The 23,043-nt window shown below is 32.1% G+C and overlaps 1 protein-coding gene across 3 annotated transcripts in view; it reads right to left on the bottom strand.

Moving 5' to 3' along the window:
• Positions 1-3,982: 3,982 nt before the first annotated feature.
• LOC143047200 (membrane-bound transcription factor site-2 protease-like) overlaps positions 3,983-23,043 on the bottom strand; it is a 28,624-nt gene continuing 9,563 nt past the window's right edge. Inside the window, exons 3-10 of one of the 3 annotated variants that reach the window (XR_012969435.1) lie at positions 18,584-18,687; positions 15,738-15,984; positions 13,026-13,206; positions 12,047-12,141; positions 11,241-11,433; positions 10,455-10,530; positions 7,947-9,342; positions 3,983-7,878 (exon numbers count right to left, since the gene is read on the bottom strand). Coding sequence is in view for 2 of the 3 variants with exons in the window: in XM_076220199.1 (XP_076076314.1) it covers positions 9,123-9,342; positions 10,455-10,530; positions 11,241-11,433; positions 12,047-12,141; positions 13,026-13,206; positions 15,738-15,984; positions 18,584-18,687 (1,116 nt within the window). In the remaining variant the exon portion in view is untranslated. Of the gene's footprint in view, positions 9,343-9,362; positions 10,203-10,454; positions 10,531-11,240; positions 11,434-12,046; positions 12,142-13,025; positions 13,207-15,737; positions 15,985-18,583; positions 18,688-23,043 lie in introns of those variants that run through there. The other 2 variants (XM_076220199.1, XM_076220200.1) reach the window with 2 other exon arrangements.

Here is a 23,043-nt window from a genome sequence, read left to right as displayed (position 1 = left end):
TCTTTTGTGGTCATAAACATTGTGTCAAAATTTCATAGATTTCTATTCACTTAAACTAAGTTATAGTGCGAAAACCAAGAAAATGCTTATTTGGGCCCTTTTTGGCCACTAATTCCTAAAATGTTGAGACCAAAACTCCCAAAATCAATCCCAACCTTCCTTTTGTGGTCATAAACCTTGTGTTAAAATTTCATTGATTTCTATTCACTTTTACTAAAGTTAGAGTGCGAAAACTAAAAGTATTCGGACGACGACGACGCAGACGACGCCAACGTGATAGCAATATACGACGAAAAATTAAAATTTTTGCGGTCGTATAATTTTTTTTTCAAATTTTCCACTTGTAAAGGGGCATAACCCTAGAATGGTAATCAAAGTGGTTGTAATCACTGAATGGTAAAGATTGCTTTAATTTATCAGTTGGTAGTAAAGTGAATATTGCATTGTATATTGCATATAGCATTGATTTAAGTTGATTCAACTTCTATTCTAAACAAAGAAAGATAACTCCAATTTTCAAAGAAGATTATATAAAGCATTGGTTTTAGGTGATTCAACAACCCTTCTGGACAAAGAAAGATAACTCCAATTTATTGACTTGAAAATTCAACCAGATGCTCCGCAAGGGCAGCTTTATACGACTGCAGAGTTCAACCCTGAACATTGGGGAAAGTATGGACACAACATTCAAGCTCGATACAGCTCTGAATTTGGATTGTGATTAAATAGTTGACAACACAGGTTTCTGACACATAATGAATGTGGTCTTAGAACTTAAACTTAACCAGATGCTCCGCAGGGCGTAGCTTTATACGACCGCAGAGGTTGAACCCTGAACGGTTGGGGCAAGTATGGACACAACATTCAAGCTGGATTCAGCTCTAAATTTGGATTGTGATTAAATAGTTGACACAGCATAGGTTTCTGACACAGAATGAATGTGTTCTAATGAACTTAAAATTTTTGTTTTCTCTTAGAGCAATTCACTATGCTGTTGAATATTAATCCTCTCAAAAAAATGTTTGAAGAAATTTTCTTTTTTATTTATGAAATTTCAAATGAGAAAAATTGAACCCAATTTTTTTATTCACATCCCCCTTTCCCTTATTCCAAAACTAATCTCAATTAAAATTTCTAATGGAGTTTGCAACAATAACTACTCATTTAAATACATCATAAAATATTAAGATGTAAAAAAACTGCTTGTTATCACTGAATGATAAAGATTATTTTAATTTATCAGTTGGTAGTAAAAAGTGAATATACATTGTATATTGTATATAACAAAGATTTAAGTTGATTCTGGACAAAGAAAGATAACTCCAATTAAAAAAAAATCTTGCTATTGCACAATATTTTGCAATTAGATATTTCTTGCTTACTATTCTGGACAAAGAAAGATAACTCTAATTAAAAAAAATTTTGCTATTTCACAATATTGTGCAATTAGATATTTCTTGCCATTGCGCAATACTGTGCAATTGAAAAGACTTGCTATTGCACAATACTTAATATAATAATTTTAGATCCTGATTTGGACCAACTTGAAAACTGGGCCCATAATAAAAAATCTAAGTACATTTTTGGATTCAGCATATCAAAGAACCCCAAGATTTCAATTTTTGTTAAAATCAGACTAAGTTTAATTTTGGACCTTTTGGACTTTAGTGTAGACCAATTTGAAAACAGGACCAAAAATGAAGAATCTACATACACAGTTAGATTTGGTATATCAAAGAACCCCATTTATTCAATTTTTGATGAAATCAAACAAAGTTTAATTTTGGACCCCGATTTGGACCAACTTGAAAACTGGGCCAATAATCAAGAATCTAAGTACATTTTTAGATTCAGCATATCAAAGAACCTAACTGATTCATTTTTTGTCAAAATCAAACTAAGTTTAATTTTGGACCCTTTGGACCTTAATGTAGACCAATTTGAAAACGGGACCAAAAGTTAAGAATCTACATACACAGTCATGACAGTTAGATTCGGCATATCAAAGAACCCCAATTATTCAATTTTGATGAAATCAAACAAAGTTTAATTTTGGACCCTTTGGGCCCCTTATTCTGTTGGGACCTAAACTCCCAAAATCAATACCAACCTTCCTTTTGTAGTCATTAACATTGTGTTTAAATTTCATTGATTTCTATTTACTTAAACTAAAGTTATTGTGCGAAAACCAAGAATAATGCTTATTTGGGCCCTTTTTTGGCCCCTAATTCCTAAACTGTTGAAACCAAAACTCCCAAAATCAATCCCAACCGTTCTTTTGTGGTCATAAACCTTGTGTCAAAATTTCATAGATTTCTATTCACTTAAACTAAAGTTATAGTGCGAAAACCAAGAAAATGCTTATTTGGGCCCTTTTTGGCCCCTAATTCCTAAAATGTTGGGACCAAAACTCCCAAAATCAATACCAACCTTCCTTTTGTGGTCATAAACCTTGTGTTAAAATTTCATAGATTTCCATTCACTTTTACTAAAGTTAGAGTGCGAAAACTAAAAGTATTCGGACGACGACGACGACGCCAACGTGATAGCAATATACGACGAAAAATTTTTCAAATTTTGCGGTCGTATAAAAACTTTAAATTTTAAATTGGACATTACCTAATATGGTCCAATATCCAAAATCTACATACATGGTTAGATTCAGCATATCAAAAAACCCCAAGAATTCAATTTTTGTTGAAATCAAACAAAGTTTAATTTTGGACCATGATTTGGACCAACTTGAAAACTAGGCCAATATTCAAAAATCTAAGTACATGTTTAGATTCAACATATCAAAAAAATTCAATTTTTGTTAAAATCAAATTTAGTTTAATTTTGGACCCTTTTGACCTTAATGTAGACCAATTTGAAAATGGGACCAAAAATTAAGAATCTACATACACAGTTAGATTCGACATATCAAAGAACCCCAATTATTCAATGTTTGATGAATTCAAACAAAGTTTAATTTTGGACCCTTATTCCTAAAATGTTGAGACCAAAACTCCCAAAATCAATCCCAACCTTCCTTTTATGGTCATAAACCTTGTGCTTAAATTTCATAGATTTCTATTTTCTTATACTTAAGTTATGGTGCGAAAACCAAGAAAAATGCTTATTTGGGCCCCTTTTTGGCCCTTAATTCCTAAACTGTTGGGACCAAAACTCCCAAAATCAATCCCAACCTTCTTTTTATGATCATAAACCTTGTGTTTAAATTTCATAGATTTCTATTCACTTATACTAGTTATAGTGCGAAAACCAAAAGTCTTCGGACGCTGACACCTACAACAACTACAGACGGCGACGACACCAATGTGAAACCAATATACAACTAAAAATACGTATAAAAATGCTTGTTATTGGCCCCTTTTAGGCCTTTTATTCCTAGACTGTTTGTCCCATAACCCTTAAAATATATCTCAACCATCTACTTATGCATGGTATTAAGAATTGTGGTACAATTTCAAAACAATTGAAATACTTTTACACAACTTATTGTTCTGACACTAGATAAATTCTGTTTTTGGGTCCTTTGGGCCCCTAATTCCTAAACCTTAGGGACCATAACCCTCAAAATCAATCCCAAGCTTCCTTTTGTGGTTATAAACATTGTGTTGAAATTTTATTGATTTCTGTTTACTTATACTAAAGTTATTATCCGGAAACCATCCGTCTTCGAACGACACTGCAAGACCAGGATGTGATACCAATATCAGCCACAAAATTTTTTGCGGTCGTATAAAAAAGAGGGTCTCCAAGGATTTGTGTTTACAAGGTTTCATTGTATTACTATTGTCAATGTCAATGTATTACTAATGTCAATGTCAATGTGACACAGATCCATATTCAAAATGTCAGTATGGAAAAGAGAATATAAAGACAATTAATCCTGAAAATTCTGAAACTTTTTTGTCAAACAGTTGATAATTGTATTTAGTAGATATATGTATTTGTGATCATAAAGAAAATAACAAAATAGCGATATGTTTTTTATTTGTTCCAAATTTCTGGTCCCATAATTTCATTAATTCTAACACACATTCAAAATATATACTATCATACTGCAACTACTTTTTATAACTAATTTATTTTTTACAATTCATTGAAATATCTAATTGGACAGTGTATCTTGTACTTCAAATGTTAATCTCAATATAGCATTATATAAAGCAACCCACAATATTTTTTCCCTCCATAACTTAAAACATGATCCTTCCGTAGAACATGAGTTATCTCCCCTAGTTTTTCATTAAACTGTATATTTCAGTGCAAATAATTGAAGAGTAAATGTTTATGCTAAGCAAACTCCTAAAGTTCTTTCCATTTTGTAAAACCTTCCAATGATATAAATAACATAAGAGGTTAATGAGGATTTGCATACAACCTTAATCAATGATAAATACTGCACACCCGGTTAAAGATCTGACTTAAAATAGTATCAGTAGAGTAGCTTTAGAGAAGTTGAAGAGAGATTTAACAGAAATTCAAAATTAATAGTGATCCATGTGTTATATAGACAACTAATCTTTTAGAAAAGGGAAACAAATGAAAAAGAGGCAAATGTATTATATGTAAGAGTTAACAATAAAATATCTTACTTTATAAGTATACTTGATATAGTCTTTGCTTAAAAACAGAAAAAATAAAATTTAGAAAAAAAGAGTATCCAATATGCTTTCAAATTTCAAACATTTTGAAATTTTATCTAATACACTTTTTCAAAGTTCCGGTTTCAAAATGAATTTGTACTACGGTACACATTTTAAAACAAAAAGGTAAAACCTCATTGAACCAGCAAAGAAAATATCCAACAGTTTCATTAATATATGATGAAATAAAATGAACAATAAACATATCTCATAAACATTTACAAGTATAAAAGTAAAAGAATACATAAAAACAGCCAATGAAGGATCGAAACAAAAATCTAATGAAGTTAGCCTAATACAACAACAGACATTTGATAGATAGATAGATCTGACAAAGATGAAATGAATGAATATCAGCAAATTCATGCAAATTACTGATTGTGCATTATTTGGTCCGAGTACACAGTTATCGTCCTTTGATTTTCGTTGTCCACGAATATAGTCCTTAGTGTGGACAGTGTGTTACTTGCCAATTTTTGTTATACCCCTTCCAAATTTATTTCTCCACGTTTTATGCCTCATATAGCAAGTTGGGGGGGGGGGGGGGGGGTGAAATGACACTGTAAAAAAAAATTGGGTCATAAATATTAATGTAAAGTAGTGATAAAGTCCAGCTGAAAAAGGTAAAAAATTAGCACTTCGGAAGCTGTCAAAAGATTTCAAGACCCCCTTAACATAAAATTGTCCATATTTTGAGTTAGAGCTGATGAAGTTTTCTATAATTTTGATATAATTTGTCCCCAAAGTAGTACAACACACTGTAAAAATATTATTGAGAAAGCGCAGGTGGGATTTTTTTAATTTTCATTTATTGTCTAAAAGAAATGCACTACGAAATAACTGTGTACTCGGACCATTTACCCCTAAATTTTGAGCCAGCTTCTCAGCTTTGTTTAAAAGCGTATAAATTCATTAAAGTTATTAACAATATATTACATTCCTCTGGCTGGGTGCCTAAAGTTTAGATATAAATATATTATATTTGTAGCATAATGAGAATAATTATAAAATTATTTGTACAGACTTTTTATTCCTATCAATAAAAGACTAAGTATCATGTTTTAAATACAATGTCCTTTATTATGTATTTTATACTGTAATTTTTAATTCTTTTTGTCTGAGAAATAATTAGAATAACCCTGAAATGTATATTATGAAAAAGTTATACAATAACATGCATGCTTGATGATGTTTAATAATGATGTTTCATATTAAACATTTAAACATATGTAAACAATTCATTTTGCTATTTAATTTTTAAAAGTCATAATGATATCATTCTGCACATTAAACAAAATGAAGAACACACAAACCACATCTACACTTATTTCACACATGTGTGCCCCTCACTTATACACTTTAACTTACTCTCTCTATCCATGTAATTTTTCTATTCTATATCACAATGTTCATCATACCTAAATCTTCCATACCTTCACATCTTTATTGACTAATGTTTTAGGCTAGGATTGAATTCTTCCTCACATTATTAAGATGAATACTGTGGATGTGAATACAAGTGCATATTAAAGAAAATGTTGTCATGGCTAACAGAAGCCCTCTAAATTGATCTTAGTCTTGACATGCAAAACATGTACATGTATGTTTTAGATGAGATAATCTATGGATTTTTTTATTTAAGGGATTAACACTAGCTATATATAGGGAGATATATATTATATTTAAACAAAGTAATTTCCAGGTCAACAACATTAAACACATTATTTCAGTTCATTAAACTCTAAACTTAAGTAGGAAGTATTGATTCAGTGATTTAAAACAATTGGAGGGTTTGTAGTTTGTTGAAAATGTATCGATAATTGTCCATTTCAAACAAGATGAATGTCAAACAAAAGACAAAGATGCCACAAAGTGGTTAAATTTCTAGTCTCTGATGAGCTGGTAAAAGTTTCAGCTTTTAATTTCAAATAAAACAGATTCCTAAGATTTTTATACATGAAAAAAGTGAGACCACAGCTGTTAAAAAATGGGAAATTACATGGAAATATTTTTCTTCACAGGAAATATCATTTTAACAAAAACTGCCAAATCTCAAAAATGTCAGTCCATGTAAGAGGGGGAGGACAGGGGGTACCCTTCTCCCTTCTCCCACCCCTCTTCTCCTTTCTCCTACCCCTGTTCTCCTTTCTCCCATTAGAATAAAACATCTCCTTTTGAGATATTTTTTCTTGAAATATTAGATCATTTTTTAAAAGGAGAGATATTTTATTTTTTCTCCATTCTCCCAGCCTTCCTCTCCTTTCTCCTACCCCTTTCTCCTTTCTCCCACCCCCTTTCTCCTACCCCCTTTCTCCCTGTCTTCCTTACCCCTGTCCTCCCCCTCATGTAATAACAGTATCTGTATCCTATATATTCATGTATCATATGTTCTTAATTCATATACCGTACAGAACTAGAGGCTCTAAAGGGCCTGTGTCGTTCACCTTGGTCTATGTGAATATTAAACAAAGGACGCAGATGGATTCATGACAAAATTGTGTTTTGGTGATGGTGATGTGTTTGTAAATCTTACTTTACTGAACATTCTTGCTGCTTACAATTATCTCTATCTATAATGAACTTGGCCCAGTAGTTTCAGAGGAGAAGATTTTTGTAAAAGATAACTAAGATTTACGAAAAATGGTTCAAAATTGACTATAAAGGGCAATAACTCCTAAAGGGGTCAACTGACCATTTCAGTCATGTTCACTTATTTGTAAATCTAACTTTGCTGAACATTATTGCTGTTTACAGTTTATCTCTATCTATAATAATATTCAAGATAATAATCAGAAACAGCAAAATTTCCTTAAAATTACCAATTCAGGGGCAGCAACCCAACAACTGGTTGTCCGATTCATCTGAAAATTTCAGGGCAGATAGATCTTGACCCAATAATTAATTTAACTTCATGTCAGATTTGCTCTAAATGCTTTGGTTTTTGAGTTATAAGCCAAAAACTGAATTTTACCACTATGTTCTATTTTTAGCTGTGGCAGCCATCTTGGTTGGTTGGCCGGGTCACGCCACACATTTTTTAAAATAGATACCCCAATGATGATTTTGGCCAAGTTTGGTTTAATTTGGCCCAGTGGTTTCAGAGGAGAAGATTTTTGTAATAGATACTAAGATTTACGAAAAATGGTTAAAAATTGACTATAAAGGGCAATAACTCCTAAAGGGGTCAACTGACCATTTCAGTCATGTTCACTTATTTGTAAATCTTACTTTGCTGAACATTATTGCTGCTTACAGTTTATCTCTATCTATAATAATATTCAAGATAATAACCAGAAACAGCAAAATTTCCTTAAAATTACCAATTCAGGGGCAGCAACCCAACAACAGGTTGTCCGATTCATCTGTAAATTTCAGGGCAGATAGATCTTGACCTGATAATCAATTTTACTTCATGTCAGATTTGCTCTAAATGCTTTGGTGTTTGAGTTATAAGCCAAAAACTGAATTTTACCCCTATGTTCTATTTTTAGCTGTGGCGGCCATCTTGGTTAGTTGGCCGGGTCACGCCTCACATTTTTCAAACTAGATACCCCAATTGTGATTGTGGCCAAGTTTGGTTTAATTTGGCTTAGTAGTTTCAGAGGAGAAGATTTTTGTGAAAGATTACTAAGATTTACGAAAAATGGTTATAAATTGACTATAAAGGGCAATAACTCCTAAAGGGGTCAACTGACCATTTTGGTCATGTTGACTTATTTGTAAATCTTACTTTGCTGAACATTATTGCTGTTTACAGTTTATCTCTATCTATAATAATATTCAAGATAATAACCAAAAACAGCAAAATTTCCTTAAAATTACCAATTCAGGGGCAGCAACACAACAACAGGTCGTCCGATTCATATGAAAATTGCAGGGCAGATAGATCTCGACCTGATAAACAATTTTACCCCATGTCAGATTTGCTCTAAATGCTTTGGTTTTTGAGTTATAAGCCAAAAACTGCATTTTACCCCTATGTTCTATTTTTAGCCATGGCGGCCATCTTGGTTGGTTGGCCGGGTCACGCCACACATTTTTAAACTAGATACCCCAATGATGATTGTGGCTAAGTTTGGTTTAATTTGGCCCAGTAGTTTCAGAGGAGAAGATTTTTGTAAAAGTTAACGACGACGGACGAGGGACGACGCCGGACGCCGGACACAAAGTGATGAGAAAAGCTCACTTGGCCCTTCGGGCCAGGTGAGCTAAAAATGCTCATTAAAAATCAATAATTATAAGACATTGACTAAATAAGAAGTTGTTCTGTTCAGCAGTACCAAGCTTCTGACCAAGTATATAGACTTTCTCTTCGGTATTGCAAGAGAAATGTGTGATGAAAAGATTTGTTGGACGGACTGACGAACAGACAGATTGACAAGGTGAATTTAATATAGCACACTTCTATAGTGTGGATACAATAATTTATAACGCATCAAGTTTCTTGGATGAAATAGACAATTAATGCTATGAAAACAACGCCCACATTGCTATGACTACATTTATAAATAACAAACATGTTCCATATAGGATTATCACAGTATAAATAAGTCCTCTTGTTTCTCTGTCTGATATAGTAGACCTTAGAGCTATCTCTATAAACCCATGACATATCCACTGTCCATCTAAAGCATAACAGGGTACAACATTCAGTATTATTAATGCTCCTGAGAGAGATATTAAATATCTGGTACTGAGTTAAGGATCATACAGGACACACTGTTTATTCTAAATACCATTTCTTACAACAATTCATTATAGGTCATATAGTGTGAGCTTCTGCTTACTAATTTCTATCATTACTCTGACTTTTGAGAGAAAGGAAATACATATACAAATCAATGTAGAAACATTAACCAGGAATTAAGTAAGGATACAGTTTAACTTGGGTAATAATATCAAATTAGGCACTAAATATAAAGGTGCAATGGTGTGTAGTTCTTGGGGAAAATGCAACAGCAATTTGTTAAGCAAATATTTTTCATAGAGAATTGGGTATCTAGATGATTTTAAGATGCTGAAAAAAATAGGATGAAATGTTTCCTACATCAATTAACATTAAAAAACAGATGTAAACAGTGGGCTATAGTTGTTAACATCCTTGTCCTGTTCTCTCTGGTGGATAGTTTTCTCATTGGCAAAAATAAAATTCATTTTAGTAAACACAGTTAAAGGGAGATAAACAAGTTACTTTTTTAACACATTCGGCTGTCATTTTAATAAAAACAAGCCTCTTCCTCCTCTGTTGTTGTTGGGAATGCTCATGATGTCATCATTAACTGGTTACTGATCCCAGTTTAGAAATATAGCTGAGGCAAATCTGTGGCTATTGTATATGCATATTTTTTTGTAAAAAATATGTTATGAATTTATATATTTAACATATATAACATGTATAACACTCATATTTATTTTTCATTTATTGTTATGTCATAAATCTGGATGTTGTTTCTGTTGTTAAAATCATTTCCAAATGTTGTTGTATCTGCCTTTTATAGTTGACTATACCATATTGGTTTTGATCATTGTTGAAGGCTAGAGGGAAACCTATAAGTAATCATATCCATATCATTTTGACTCTGGGGATAATGGTTTCATTGAATAAAATGTTACCACATCTTATTGTATAATAATCACTGCTTACTCAAAAACTATCATTTTCATCATTATCTCAATAACATTTGTAGTGTACAGTTCTGATTTATGATGATCTATGTATAAAACAAATATTGCAAACATTCAAAATCGGTATACTTATCCTGACCGTGAAAACAAAATTGTAATCAGTAGAAAGGATACTTGCTGAAAGTTTCTACAACATATGGTAGATTCAATGGAATAGCAAAACTTTTTGGTACATAATTACTCAGTACAACTGTTAAAGAAAAAAAATAGTACAATTATAATTAGAACTAAAAGAGTATTCATCAATATGTAAAAAAGAATATGCTTTTTCTATTTAAATTTCATTAGAATTGCCTATATTTAAGAGTTTCACCACTTTTAAATAGAACTTTATATCTTGATCGTATTTTAAAAAAAAAAATTACTTTTTCAATATTTAGTCCCTTTAGAGATTTTGACCAATAATTTAAGGTGTGATGCATATTCTTTCCCTTCTAGTTCCCTTAATATCACTACCAGCATTTTAATTTGTTCAGAGCATTGCCCTTAACATGCTTAAGGTAATACATCTTTCTGTTTGTTTTATTGTAGCCCTGAACTTGATTCTTTTGATTTGTCTCCCTTGTTTTCATTTAAGTCACAATTTTTGATTCCCTACCAATAATTCAGTATCTTCAACTTGTTACCTTTAGTTTTTATTCAGCAGCACTCTAGTCCTCTCTTGGTACAGTAGCCTTATTTATAAGGATCAAACTTCAAGGGAAAACCTCTGATAAACCATTAAACGACAAAGAAAGTACTGATTTTGTAACTCAATTGAACTGGACTCATTACAATGTTAAAGAGTTTACAGAAAATGGAAAGATAACTTTCAATCTACTGGAATGTTTACATTTAAATCACAAGTTAGTATTTTTTATTTAAATCTATCAATATTTAAATTAAACATTCCTGACTTACCAGAGTAATGCAGGTCAAGTGGATGACCCAGAAACAGCAATGGTGGTTTACGTCCATGGTAAACTTGAAGTAATTTGGTTTCATTATCTAAGGCAGGATATACACAAACATCACCCTTTGGTATATAACAATCACTTTGTAATTTACACATGGGTCTCTCAGTTATAGCTCTTGCTGGCAAACAAGCAAATTTCTGAAAATAACAATTTATTCTCTTAAAGGTATCATCATTAAGTAAAAGAAACAATATTCCACTTTGCACAACCAAATCTGCCACATACCTTTTAGAGAAAAAAATCTGTGAAACTGGAAACTATTTTGTAAGGTCTTTGTATGTGTATGTAAGGTAATGTTATGACGCAAATATATGTATAAAAATGAACCCAAAGTTATTCTTTTCCCCTGGTTTTAGGAAATCAACAGATCTATATCTTATCACCTTGACATTGTAAAATTTAAGTTATTTAAAAAAAAAAGTTTTATAACATTTAAAAAACAGATTTAATGGCTTGTTTCCATATCAATCATTTCCATGTCTTTTGACCAAACATGAGATTTTTATAACCCTACAACTTCTAGTTTAACAATAGGCATATAAAAATGCCTTAAAATAAATGACCAACTTACATCATGGGGAGCAGTCTTTGTATGATAATTGAAACACAGGTGTGTAAATTACTAACTTACATCATGGGGAGCAGTCTTTGTATGATAATTGAAACACAGGTGTGTAAATGACTAACTTACATCATGGGGAGCAGTCTTTTATGATAATTGAAACACAGGTGTGTAAATGACTAACTTACATCATGGGGAGCAGTCTTTGTATGATAATTGAAACACAGGTGTGTACTACTACTCCTATTACAACAGTCGATAGATTTTTCTGTTCGAGTCCAGTCTGGAGGGAAAAAAACAACATTTAAATTAGCAGAAAAGTTTATACACAAATAAGTCTGATCAGCTATTTTATTACAGATTTCTAAGTTTCCTTGATAAAAGGTATATTCATATTTATCGCTATTTTGTGCATTTTTCCTTTGATCTTTTTTTGTGATAATTTTCATATCATGCTACTCGCTTGAGATGAAAAATTATTGCTAGAAACTAAGGAGGCACGTGGCGTTGCTAACGAAACTGACATGAAATTGACAACGTCCTCATAAGTAAAATAGCGATAAATAGATTATCATTGGTCATCTCAACTCGATTGCATTTCTCGCTTTCGCCGTCCCGGCTCAAGCGAGAAAATCAATCTCATTGAGATGATCAACGATAATCTATAAATCTGTGACAAAGTACAGATATAATTACAAGCATAACTGGTTCTATACAGAGACATTCAGGATTCTCCTAAATCATCAATCCATAAGAAAAAAGCTATAAATACTAATAAAAACAACAAATGCTGAAAATCACCTTGTAATAAACTTATAAATATTTGTTTTTTTGGTATGAGAAACAGAACATATTGCACTTTACTAATTCAGGCTTACTGGTTGTTTATTATTCTTTCTCCAGTTTGTTTTCTTTTAGAACAGGTACTGTGGATTCATTATTATTCGTTGGATACCTATTTTCGAGGGTTTCGTGGGTACCGGTGAACCACAAATTCAAATGTTCATGGAATAACATATTTTAAATCAGCTTTGTATACAGAGAATTGCGAAACCACGTTTTCAGCAATCCACGACAATTGATACCAACGAAAAAAAATGAATCCACAGTATATATTCACAACAACAATATAGGTGATTATTTCAACCTAAATGTAGATATATTTACTTTTAGGGGATGCATCCAAATCTTTAATTAAATTCAAAGCCATACAATGTCCCATAGTTGGTTCTTTCATACTGACAGAAATGCATGTACTCCAGTCATCAAGACTAGTGACACGACAATCACTTAAACTGGTTATTGCTTCTCCAACTGAAAGACCTCTTGGTCCAGATACTGCTGAGTTCTACAATAAAAAAAAACTTAAAATAATTAGAGAATTATCAAAACTTGTTGCCTCTCTTTTCCAAACATGTGACACAACACCAATACTTAATATAATAAAAATATCAGTCCATAGGACACTTATGCCCGCTTGTTCAGTGAGATTGGTGTAAAAACCTTTAATAAGCTGTATTTAGAACATAATGAACAAGATTCAAGTTAATGTGACACAACGTGATGGTTAACTACCTTGACCAAAACTTTAATCTATATTTCTATGTTCATTGAACAATAAAATCAGTGCAAACTCCCTCATGTCTGTTTGGGTTGATCATCCAATTTGTTAATATAATGGAACTAAAACATGTATAAACAATTGTTACAAAAGCGGGTAGTTTAACTAGCTATATTAGACCCACTGTAACTTATTTCCTTCAGCAAATTCCTATTACAAGTCAGGAATATCCAAGTGGTTGTCTATTTGTTCTCTTGATTGATATAATTGAAGGTTTGAATTTGTCATGTTTAAGAAAGCATAAAATATATAAAGTGTTGTTTTTATTTATGATGGACTTCTCCTTTTTAAATTTTTCTTGTAGTTTGTTAATACTTTTTTTTGATATATGATTTAAAAAGTTCACAGCATAATGTACATGTGTACCACAACTTGATAGTAATCTATCCTGACAATACTATACATCTGTGTCATGATTTATAATATATGGCGACAGCAGTACAGTTAGGGTCAGTAACCATACTTAACTTGTGCAATACTATAATAACCAGATGCTCCGCAGGGCGCAGCTTTATACGACCGCAGAGGTTGAACCCTGAACGGTTCGGGCAAGTATGGACACAACATTCAAGCTGGATTCAGCTCTAAATTTGGATTGTGATTAAATAGTTGACACAGCATAGGTTTCGGACACAGTTGGTAGTAAAAGTGAATATACATTGTATATTGTATAAAACAATGATTTAAGTTGATTCAACTACTATTCTGGACAAAGAAAGATAACTCCAATCTATTGAAAACTCTTGCTATTGCACAATATTGTGCAATTCGATATTTCTTGCTATTGCGCAATACTGTGCAATTGAAAATATTTGCTATTGCACAATACTGTGCAATTGAAGATTTCTTGCTATTGCGCAATACTGTGCAATTGAAAATTTCTTGCTATTGCACAATACTGTGAAATTGAAGATTTCTTGCTATTGCTGAATACTGTACAATTGAAAATTTCTTGCTATTGCACAATACTTAATATAATAATTTTGGATCCTGATTTGAACCAACTTGAAAACTGGGCCCATAATCAAAAATCGAAGTACATGTTTAGATTCAGCATATCAAAAAAGCCCAAGAATTCAATTTTTGTTAAAATCAAACTTAGTTTAATTTTGGACCCTTAGGACTTTAATGTAGACCAATTTGAAAACGGGACTAAAAATTAAGAATCTACATACACAGTTAGATTTGGCATATCAAAGAACCCCAATTATTCAATTTTTGATGAAATCAAACAAAGTTTAATTTTGGACCCTGATTTGGACCAACTTGAAAACTAGGCCAATAATAAAAAATCGAAGTACATTTTTAGATTCGGCATATCAAAGAACCCCAAGAATTCAATTTTTGTTAAAATCAAACTAAGTTTAATTTTTGACCCTTTGGACCTTAATGTAGACCAATTTGAAAATGGGACCAAAAAATAAGAATCTACATACACAGTTAGATTCGGCATATCAAAGAACCCCAATTATTCAATTTTTGATGAAATCAAACGAAGTTCAATTTTGGACCCTTTGGGCTCCTTATTCCTAAACTGTTGGGACCAAAACTCCCAAAATCAAACCCAATCTTCCGTTAGTGGTCATAAACCTTGTGTTTAAATTTCATAGATTTCTATTTACTTATACTAAAGTTATGGTGCGAAAACCAAGAATAATGCTAACTTGGGCCCCTTTTTGGCCCCTAATTCCTAAACTGTTCAGACATTAACTCCCAAAATCAATCCCAACCTTCCTTTTGTGGTCATAAACCTTGTGTTTAAATTTCATTGATTTCTATTTACTTATACTAAAGTTATAGTGCGAAAACCAAGAATAATGCTTATTTGGGACCTTTTTTGGCCCCTAATTTCTATACTGTTTGAACGAAAACTCCCAAAATCAATCCCAACCTTCCTTTTGTGGTCATAAACCTTGTGTCAAAATTTCATAGATTTCTTTTTACTTATACTAAAGTTATAGTGCGAAAACCAAGAAAATGTTTATTTAGGCCCTTTTTGACCCCTAATCCCTAAAATGTTGGGACCAAAACTTCCAAAATCAATCCCAACCTTCCTTTTGTGGTCATAAACCTTGTGTTAAAATTTCATAGATTTCTATTCACTTTTACTAAAGTTAGAGTGCGAAAACTAAAAGTATTCGGACGACGACGACGACGACGCCAACCTCATACCAATATACGACCAAAAAATTTTCAATTTTTGCGGTCGTATAAAAATACTATAATAAAAATACTATAATAAGAATACTACCGTATACCTCTGTGACCTGAGTTATAACGACAGACTCTCCAGTACCGTAGAATGGAGCCAGTAGTAAAGGTAGTATCAACAGCACACATAATGCTAATACAACAATTACAAAATTATGCCACACTCCAGCACAGTAAATTCTCAACTGACGTAGTGGGGAGACTGCTTGTAAGTGCTCTGTTGATAAATCCACATACGCTCCTGGGTATAAAATAAATATAAACAAACCAAAACCATTTACTCTTACTTGTTCCCTGAAAAAAAGGATATAAAATATAATTTATGATACCATAGTAAACATGATCATCATTAGAAAGCTGGATGGTTCATTTAGAAATACTGTTTTTGTTTCCTCTATTTTGTTTTTTAATGTAGAAAACGAGATGGACTGTGAGCTCCACATATATCAAGAAGTTCTATTTTTTTTTACAAAAGCCGTAGTCAAACATAAAAGGAAGAGAAACATATCACATAATAATGAATAACCAGAAGAATGTTTAATTCATAGAGAAGCTTTGAATTGTAATTGTTGAAAACGTGATCTAAATTTCATATATAACATAACATAACATTTTAAAAATACATGAGTTTTTATAAAACAGCAGATCTTGAGAAGAATAGAAAAGAAATATGTTAACAGGTAGACGGACAAAGGAATGGTGAAGCAGAGGTGAACCTGTATAACCCACCTCCCTTGGTTCCAAACATTGAAGATATCTAAATAAAATAGTTAGTATTCACTTCAAACCTGTTAATCTTACATGTCAGCAAAGACTCTGCTTGCACATTTTTATGTCACTTACAGAAATTATAAATACTGATAATGCAAATGATTGATTGGTTGCCAAGATACACTGAATAGTTTAATCATGATCAGTATGAAATAGCAAAAATAAGTTTAACCAAGTCAGGAATATGACAGTTGTTATCCATTCGTTTGATGTGTTTGGACTTTTGATTTTGCCTTTTGATTTTTGATTTTCCTTTTTGAATTTTCCTCGGAGTTCAGTATTTTTGTGTTTTTACTTTTTAAAATTTCATTCAAATCCAATAGAATCCTGTAGAAATCTTATTTTATGTAACAGTAATGTTCTTCTCAAAATTCTAATGGTTTTGTAAATAATTTTTAGCCATATCTTTTTTTAAAGATTTAACACCAGAAATAATTTGTAATTTTGTTGAAATCTAAACACTTCAAAGGTTTGCATATCCTTGATGTAGATTTTCACTGCTGTATTAATGATGACTTTTGATGAGTGATCTCCCTTTCTTACCTGACAGCAGCAATAGCATGGCCTACTTCATGATACATGTAGTAGGACCAGACTTGGGGTCAATTACATTGGAATGTAATTAATTAAATTACACATTACATTGTAAAAATGATCAATTACACTAATTACACATTACACAGTTTTTAAAATGTAATTAATTAAATTACAATTACTTTACTAAAGTAATTAATTAAATTACACATTACATTTCATCATGATATTATTTTAACTATATTATACATGTATATATAATGCATGTGTAAAATATTCATGTTAGCATAGTTTAAGCGTTGCATTTGATAATCATTAGTTATTTTAATGATTTGTCATTTAGTCTGCATCTCTCTGGTTTGAACACTTTGACAGCAATTCTATATAGTCTATTGACAGGAGCTAATGTGGCATATATTGCTTGATCAGAGTCTGAACATGGAAGTTCCATGATCAGGGAATTGGTTCCTATTAACTTGCCAATACATCAAGGGGTATTTTGACATCTCAGAAATGAAGTTATTTAAATTAAACATATTATGAATTAAAAAAATATAAATAAATTGAAAAAAATTTTTTTTACTTTAAAAATATTAAAAAGTGTGCTTGTAACAATATTCAAAATAATTTTTAGTACAAACAATGTATATAACGTCTAAATATTAGCAATATTTTGCTAATTAGATAAAATATATGTAATAGTGGACATTTCAATCTGATTAATTGCTGTTTGTTTTTACAGCTGTTAATTTTTATTTCTATAATCCTTTTGTGTATACTTATTTGACAAAATGATTGTGTGCAGTGATTTTTATTTCTAAAAGAACTGTCTAAGAAAGATTTTTCACAGTGACACATTTTTTGTTTTTGTTTAACAAGGTGATTAAATACTTATCAATCTATTTAGAGTTTTCTTAAAAACTGAACAACACTAATATGATCCTCACATTTTTTTAAATTATAAGACTATTAAAAAAAAACTAGGTCAAATAAATAATATAAAAACTTAAATAATTTTACAATTTATATTATCAAACACAAATCCTCATCTTTAATACCATAAAAGTACATGTAATTGAAATGTAATTCAAAAGTAATTGAGCATTACATGCTTTTTTCAATGTAATTAATTAAATTACCATTACTTGTAATTAAAAAAATGCTCAATTACACATTACATTCAACTACATGGAAAATTGTAATGCATTACACTTAATTACCATTACATTTTCAATTACCCCATCCCTGAGTAGGACATTTATGAGTGATCTCCCTTCCTTACCTGACAGCAGCAATAGCATGGCCTACTTCATGTAAGATTCCACAAACCAGTAATGTCAACAGATAGTAGGAAATTTAATGATGAGTGATCTCCCTTCCTTACCTGACAGCAGCAATAGCATGGCCTACTTCATGTACGATTCCACAAACCAGTAATGTCAACAGATAGTAGGACATTTAATGATGAGTGATCTCCCTTCCTTACCTGACAGCAGCAATAGCATGGCCTACTTTATGTAAGATTCCACAAACCAGTAATGTCAACAGATAGTAGGACATTTAATGATGAGTGATCTCCCTTTCTTACCTGACAGCAGCAATAGCATGGCCTACTTCATGTAAGATTCCACAAACCAGTAATGTCAACAGATAGTAGGACATTTGAGAGATCGGTAAGTTGATTCCTGGCATCTGAAAACAAAAATAATTCACTGAAATACATTAATGAAATGCAATACTAACCAGGTGCTCCGCAGGGCACAGCTTTATACAACCGCAGTGGTCGAACCCTGAACAATAGGGGCAAATTTTGTCACAATATTCAAGCTTGATACTGTCTGAATTTGGATTGTGATCAAATTTTGACGTAATATAGGTTTTTGTCACAAAATAAATGTGGTCAAAGATCCAACAAATCTATTGCACAATACTGTGCAATTGAAGATTTCTTCTTGAAACTTTTGAAAACAAGCAGTGTAAGGGAGGTAATCAAGTAATAAAACATATATAACAGTATTCTTTAAATTTTAATTGCATTACCTCCCTTACACTGCTTTTAAATTGTCTAAATTGTCCTTTAACCAGAAAAACCCTTGTTTCCTCCCCCCCCTTTTTTTTGCTCCTAATTGCTAAATGATTTGGGTCATAACCCCCAATAACCCCCCCTTTGTAGTATGGAAACTTGTGATATAATTTCAGGAAGATTTATACACTGAAACACAAGTAAAAAACTGAAAACTACAAAAATGCTTATTTGGGCCCCTTTTTTGACCATCACTTATAGGAACCCCCCTCCCCACCTGGAGCAAGAACCCCAATTCCAGCCTTTCCTTTGTAGTAAGAAACCTTGTAGTATAATTTCAGAGAGATCCATACACTTAAACCCAAGTTATTGCCTGTAAACTAGAACAAGAGTGCACACGCTAAAATGTCTCGTCTTCTATACTAATCATTGATATTATGTTGATAGTCCTAAGTATAAACTTAACATTAACCAAGATAACTAAACGAAGACCAATAAACCTTGAAAATGAGGTCAAGGTCAGATGAACCATGCCAGGCAGACATGTACAGCTAACAATGCTTCTATACATATATAGTTGACCTATTACTTATAGTTTAAGAAAAATAGACCAAAACACAAAAACTTAACACTGTGCAATGAACCGTGAACTAGAGGCTCTAAAGAGCCTGTGTCGCTCACCTTGGTCTATGTGAATATTAAACAAAGCAAGAAGATGGATTCATGACAAAATTGTGTTTTGGTGATGATGTGTTTGTACATCTTACTTTACTGAACATTCTTGCTGCTTACAATTATCTCTATCTATAATGAACTTGGCCCAGTAGTAAAAAATGTTTGTAAAAATTTACAAATTTTATGAAAATTGTTAAAAATTGACTATAAAGGACAATAACTCCTTAGGGGGTCAATTGACCATTTCAGTCATGTTGACTTATTTGTAAATCTTACTTTGCTGTACATTATTGCTGTTTAAAGTTTATCTCTATCTATAATAATATTCAAGATAATAACCCAAAACAGTAAAATTTCCTTAAAATTACCAATTTAGGGGCAGCAACCCAACAACGGGTTGTCCGATTCATCCGAAATTTCAGGGCAGATAGATTTTGACCTGATAAACAATTCAACCCAATGTCAGATTGCTCTAAATGCTTTGGTTTTTGAGTTATAAGCCAAAAACTGCATTTTACCCCTATGTTTTATTTTTAGCTATGGCAGCCATCTTGGTTGGATGGCCAGGTCACCGGACACATTTTTTAAACTAGATACCCCAAAGATGATTGTGGCCAAGTTTGGATTAATTTGGCCCAGTAGTTTCAGAGAAGAAGATTTTTGTAAAAGATTACTAAGATTTACGAAAAATGGTTAAAAATTGACTATAAAGGGCAATAACTCCTAAAGGGGTCAACTGACCATTTCGGTCAAGTTCACTTATTTGTAAATCTTACTTTGCTGAACATTATTGCTGTTTACAGTTTATCTCTATCTATAATAATATTCAAGATAATAACCAAAAACAGTAAAATTTCCTTAAAATTACCAATTTAGGGGCAGCAACCCAACAACGGGTTGTCGGATTCATCTGAAAATTTGAGGGCAGATAGATCTTGACCTGATAAACACTTTTACACATTGTCAGATTTGCTCTAAATGCTTTGATTTTTGAGTTATAAGCCAAAAACTGCATTTTACCCCTATGTTCTATTTTTAGCCATGGCGGCCATCTTGGTTGGTTGGCCGGGTCACGCCACACATTTTTTAAACAAGTTACCCCTATGATGATTGTGGCCAAGTTTAGTTTAATTTGGCCCAGTAGTTTCAGAGAAGAAGATTTTTGTAAAAGATTACTAAGATTTACGAAAAAATGGTTAAAAATTAACTATAAAGGGCAATAACTCCTTCAGGGGTCAACTGACCATTTTGGTCATGCTGACTTATTTGTAAATCTTACTTTGCTGAACATTATTGCTGTTTACAGTTTATCTCTATCTATAATAATATTCAAGATAATAACCAAAAACAGCAAAATTTCCTTAAAATTACCAATTCAGGGGCAGCAACCCAACAACAGGTTGTCCGATTCATCTGAAAATTTCAGGACAGATAGATCTTGACCTGATAAACACTTTTACCGCTGTTAGATTTGCTCTAAATGCTTTGGTTTTTGAGTTATAAGCCAAAAACTGCATTTTACCCCTATGTTCTATTTTTAGCCATGGCGGTCATCTTGGTTGGTTTGCCGGGTCACGCCACACATTTTTTAAACTAGATATCCCAAAAATGATTATGGCGAAGTTTGGATTAATTTGGCCCAGTAGTTTCAGAGGAGAAGATTTTTGTAAAAGATTACTAAGATTTACGAAAAATGGTTAAAAATTGACTATAAAGGTCAATAACTCCTAAAGGGGTCAACTGACCATTTTGGTCATGTTGACTTATTTGTAAATCTTATTTTGCTGAACATTATTGCTGTTTACAGTTTATCTCTATCTATAATAATATTCAAGATAATAGCCAAAAACAGCAAAAATTCCCAAAAATTACCAGTTCAGGGGCAGCAACCCAATAACGGGTTGTCGCATTCATTTGAAAATTTGAGGGCAGATAGATCTTGACCTGATAAACAATTTTACACCATGTCAGATTTGCTCTAAATGCTTTGGTTTTTGAGTTATAAGCCAAAAACTGCATTTTACCCCTATGTTCTATTTTTAGCCATGGCGGCCATCTTGGTTGGTTGGCCGGGTCATGCCACACATTTTTTAAACAAGATACCCCAATGATGATTGTAACCAAGTTTGGTGTAATTTGGCCCAGTAGTTTCAGAGGAGAAGATTTTTGTAAAAGTTAACGACGACGGACGACGACGGACGACAGACGACGGACGCCGGACGCCAAGTGATGGGAAAAGCTCACTTGGCCCTTCGGGCCAGGTGAGCTAAAAATGAGGTCACGGTCAAATAAAACCTGCGCGACTGACATAAAGATCATAAAATATTTCCATACACCAAATATAGATGACCTATGGCATATAGTATTAGATAAAAAGACCAAAACTCAAAAACTTAACTTTGACCACTGAACCATGAAAATAAGGTCAAGGTCACATGACATCTGCCCACTAGATAGGTACACCTTACAATCATTCCATACAACAAATATAGTAGACCTATTGCATATAGTATGAGAAAAACAGACCAAAACACAAAAATTTAACTATAACCACTGAACCATGAAAATGAGGTCAAGGTCAGATGACACCTGCCAGTTGGACATGTACACTTTACAGTCTTTCCATACACCGAATATACTAGCCCTATTGCTTGTAGTATCTGAGATATGGACTTGACCACCAAAACTTATCCTTGTTCACTGATCCATGAAATGAGGTCGAGGTCAAGTGAAAACTGTCTGCCAGACATGAGGACCTTTCAAGGTACGCACATATCAAATATAGTTATCCTATTACTTATAATAAGAGAGAATTCAACATTACAAACAATCTGAACTTTTTTTTCAAGTGGTCACTGAACCATGAAAATGTTCAAGGATTTTGTTTCTTATTCTTTTAATGTCTTCTTAGTAAGAATCTTGAGAAGCAAAAAGACAAAACTGACAAAGATAAAGTTATTGACTAGCATTTGAAAGACATGAAAGACAACAGACTTTAATGATTTTTTTTTTTAACAGTAAAAAAAAAAATAATGTACATTATGTTCATTGTATTTAATTGTTTATTTGCATTATTTAATGAATTGTCATTAATAATATCTAATAATCAAGAGAATGATATTTTTGAAGAAACCATGAAGGAAGTAATTTTTAGCAAGCCTGTTTCTTAACAAAATAAAATGATCAGACAATATCAATCTTCTTATAATAAATTGTTATAACATCTATTATTATTCAGGAAAACTGCAAATATCATTATACGGTTTTAATAGGAAAAAACTATTTTTGTCTATCTTTTTTTTCTTAATCTGAAATCAGGAGGTAACATAATGGACATGTTGAAGAGACTT

The sequence above is a fragment of the Mytilus galloprovincialis genome, chromosome 10 (genome assembly GCF_965363235.1).
Source record: "Mytilus galloprovincialis chromosome 10, xbMytGall1.hap1.1, whole genome shotgun sequence".
NCBI classification, from domain to species: Eukaryota; Metazoa; Mollusca; class Bivalvia; order Mytilida; family Mytilidae; genus Mytilus; species Mytilus galloprovincialis.
Note: the sequence above shows the minus strand (reverse complement) of the source record. Positions and strands in the feature narration are given on the sequence as shown.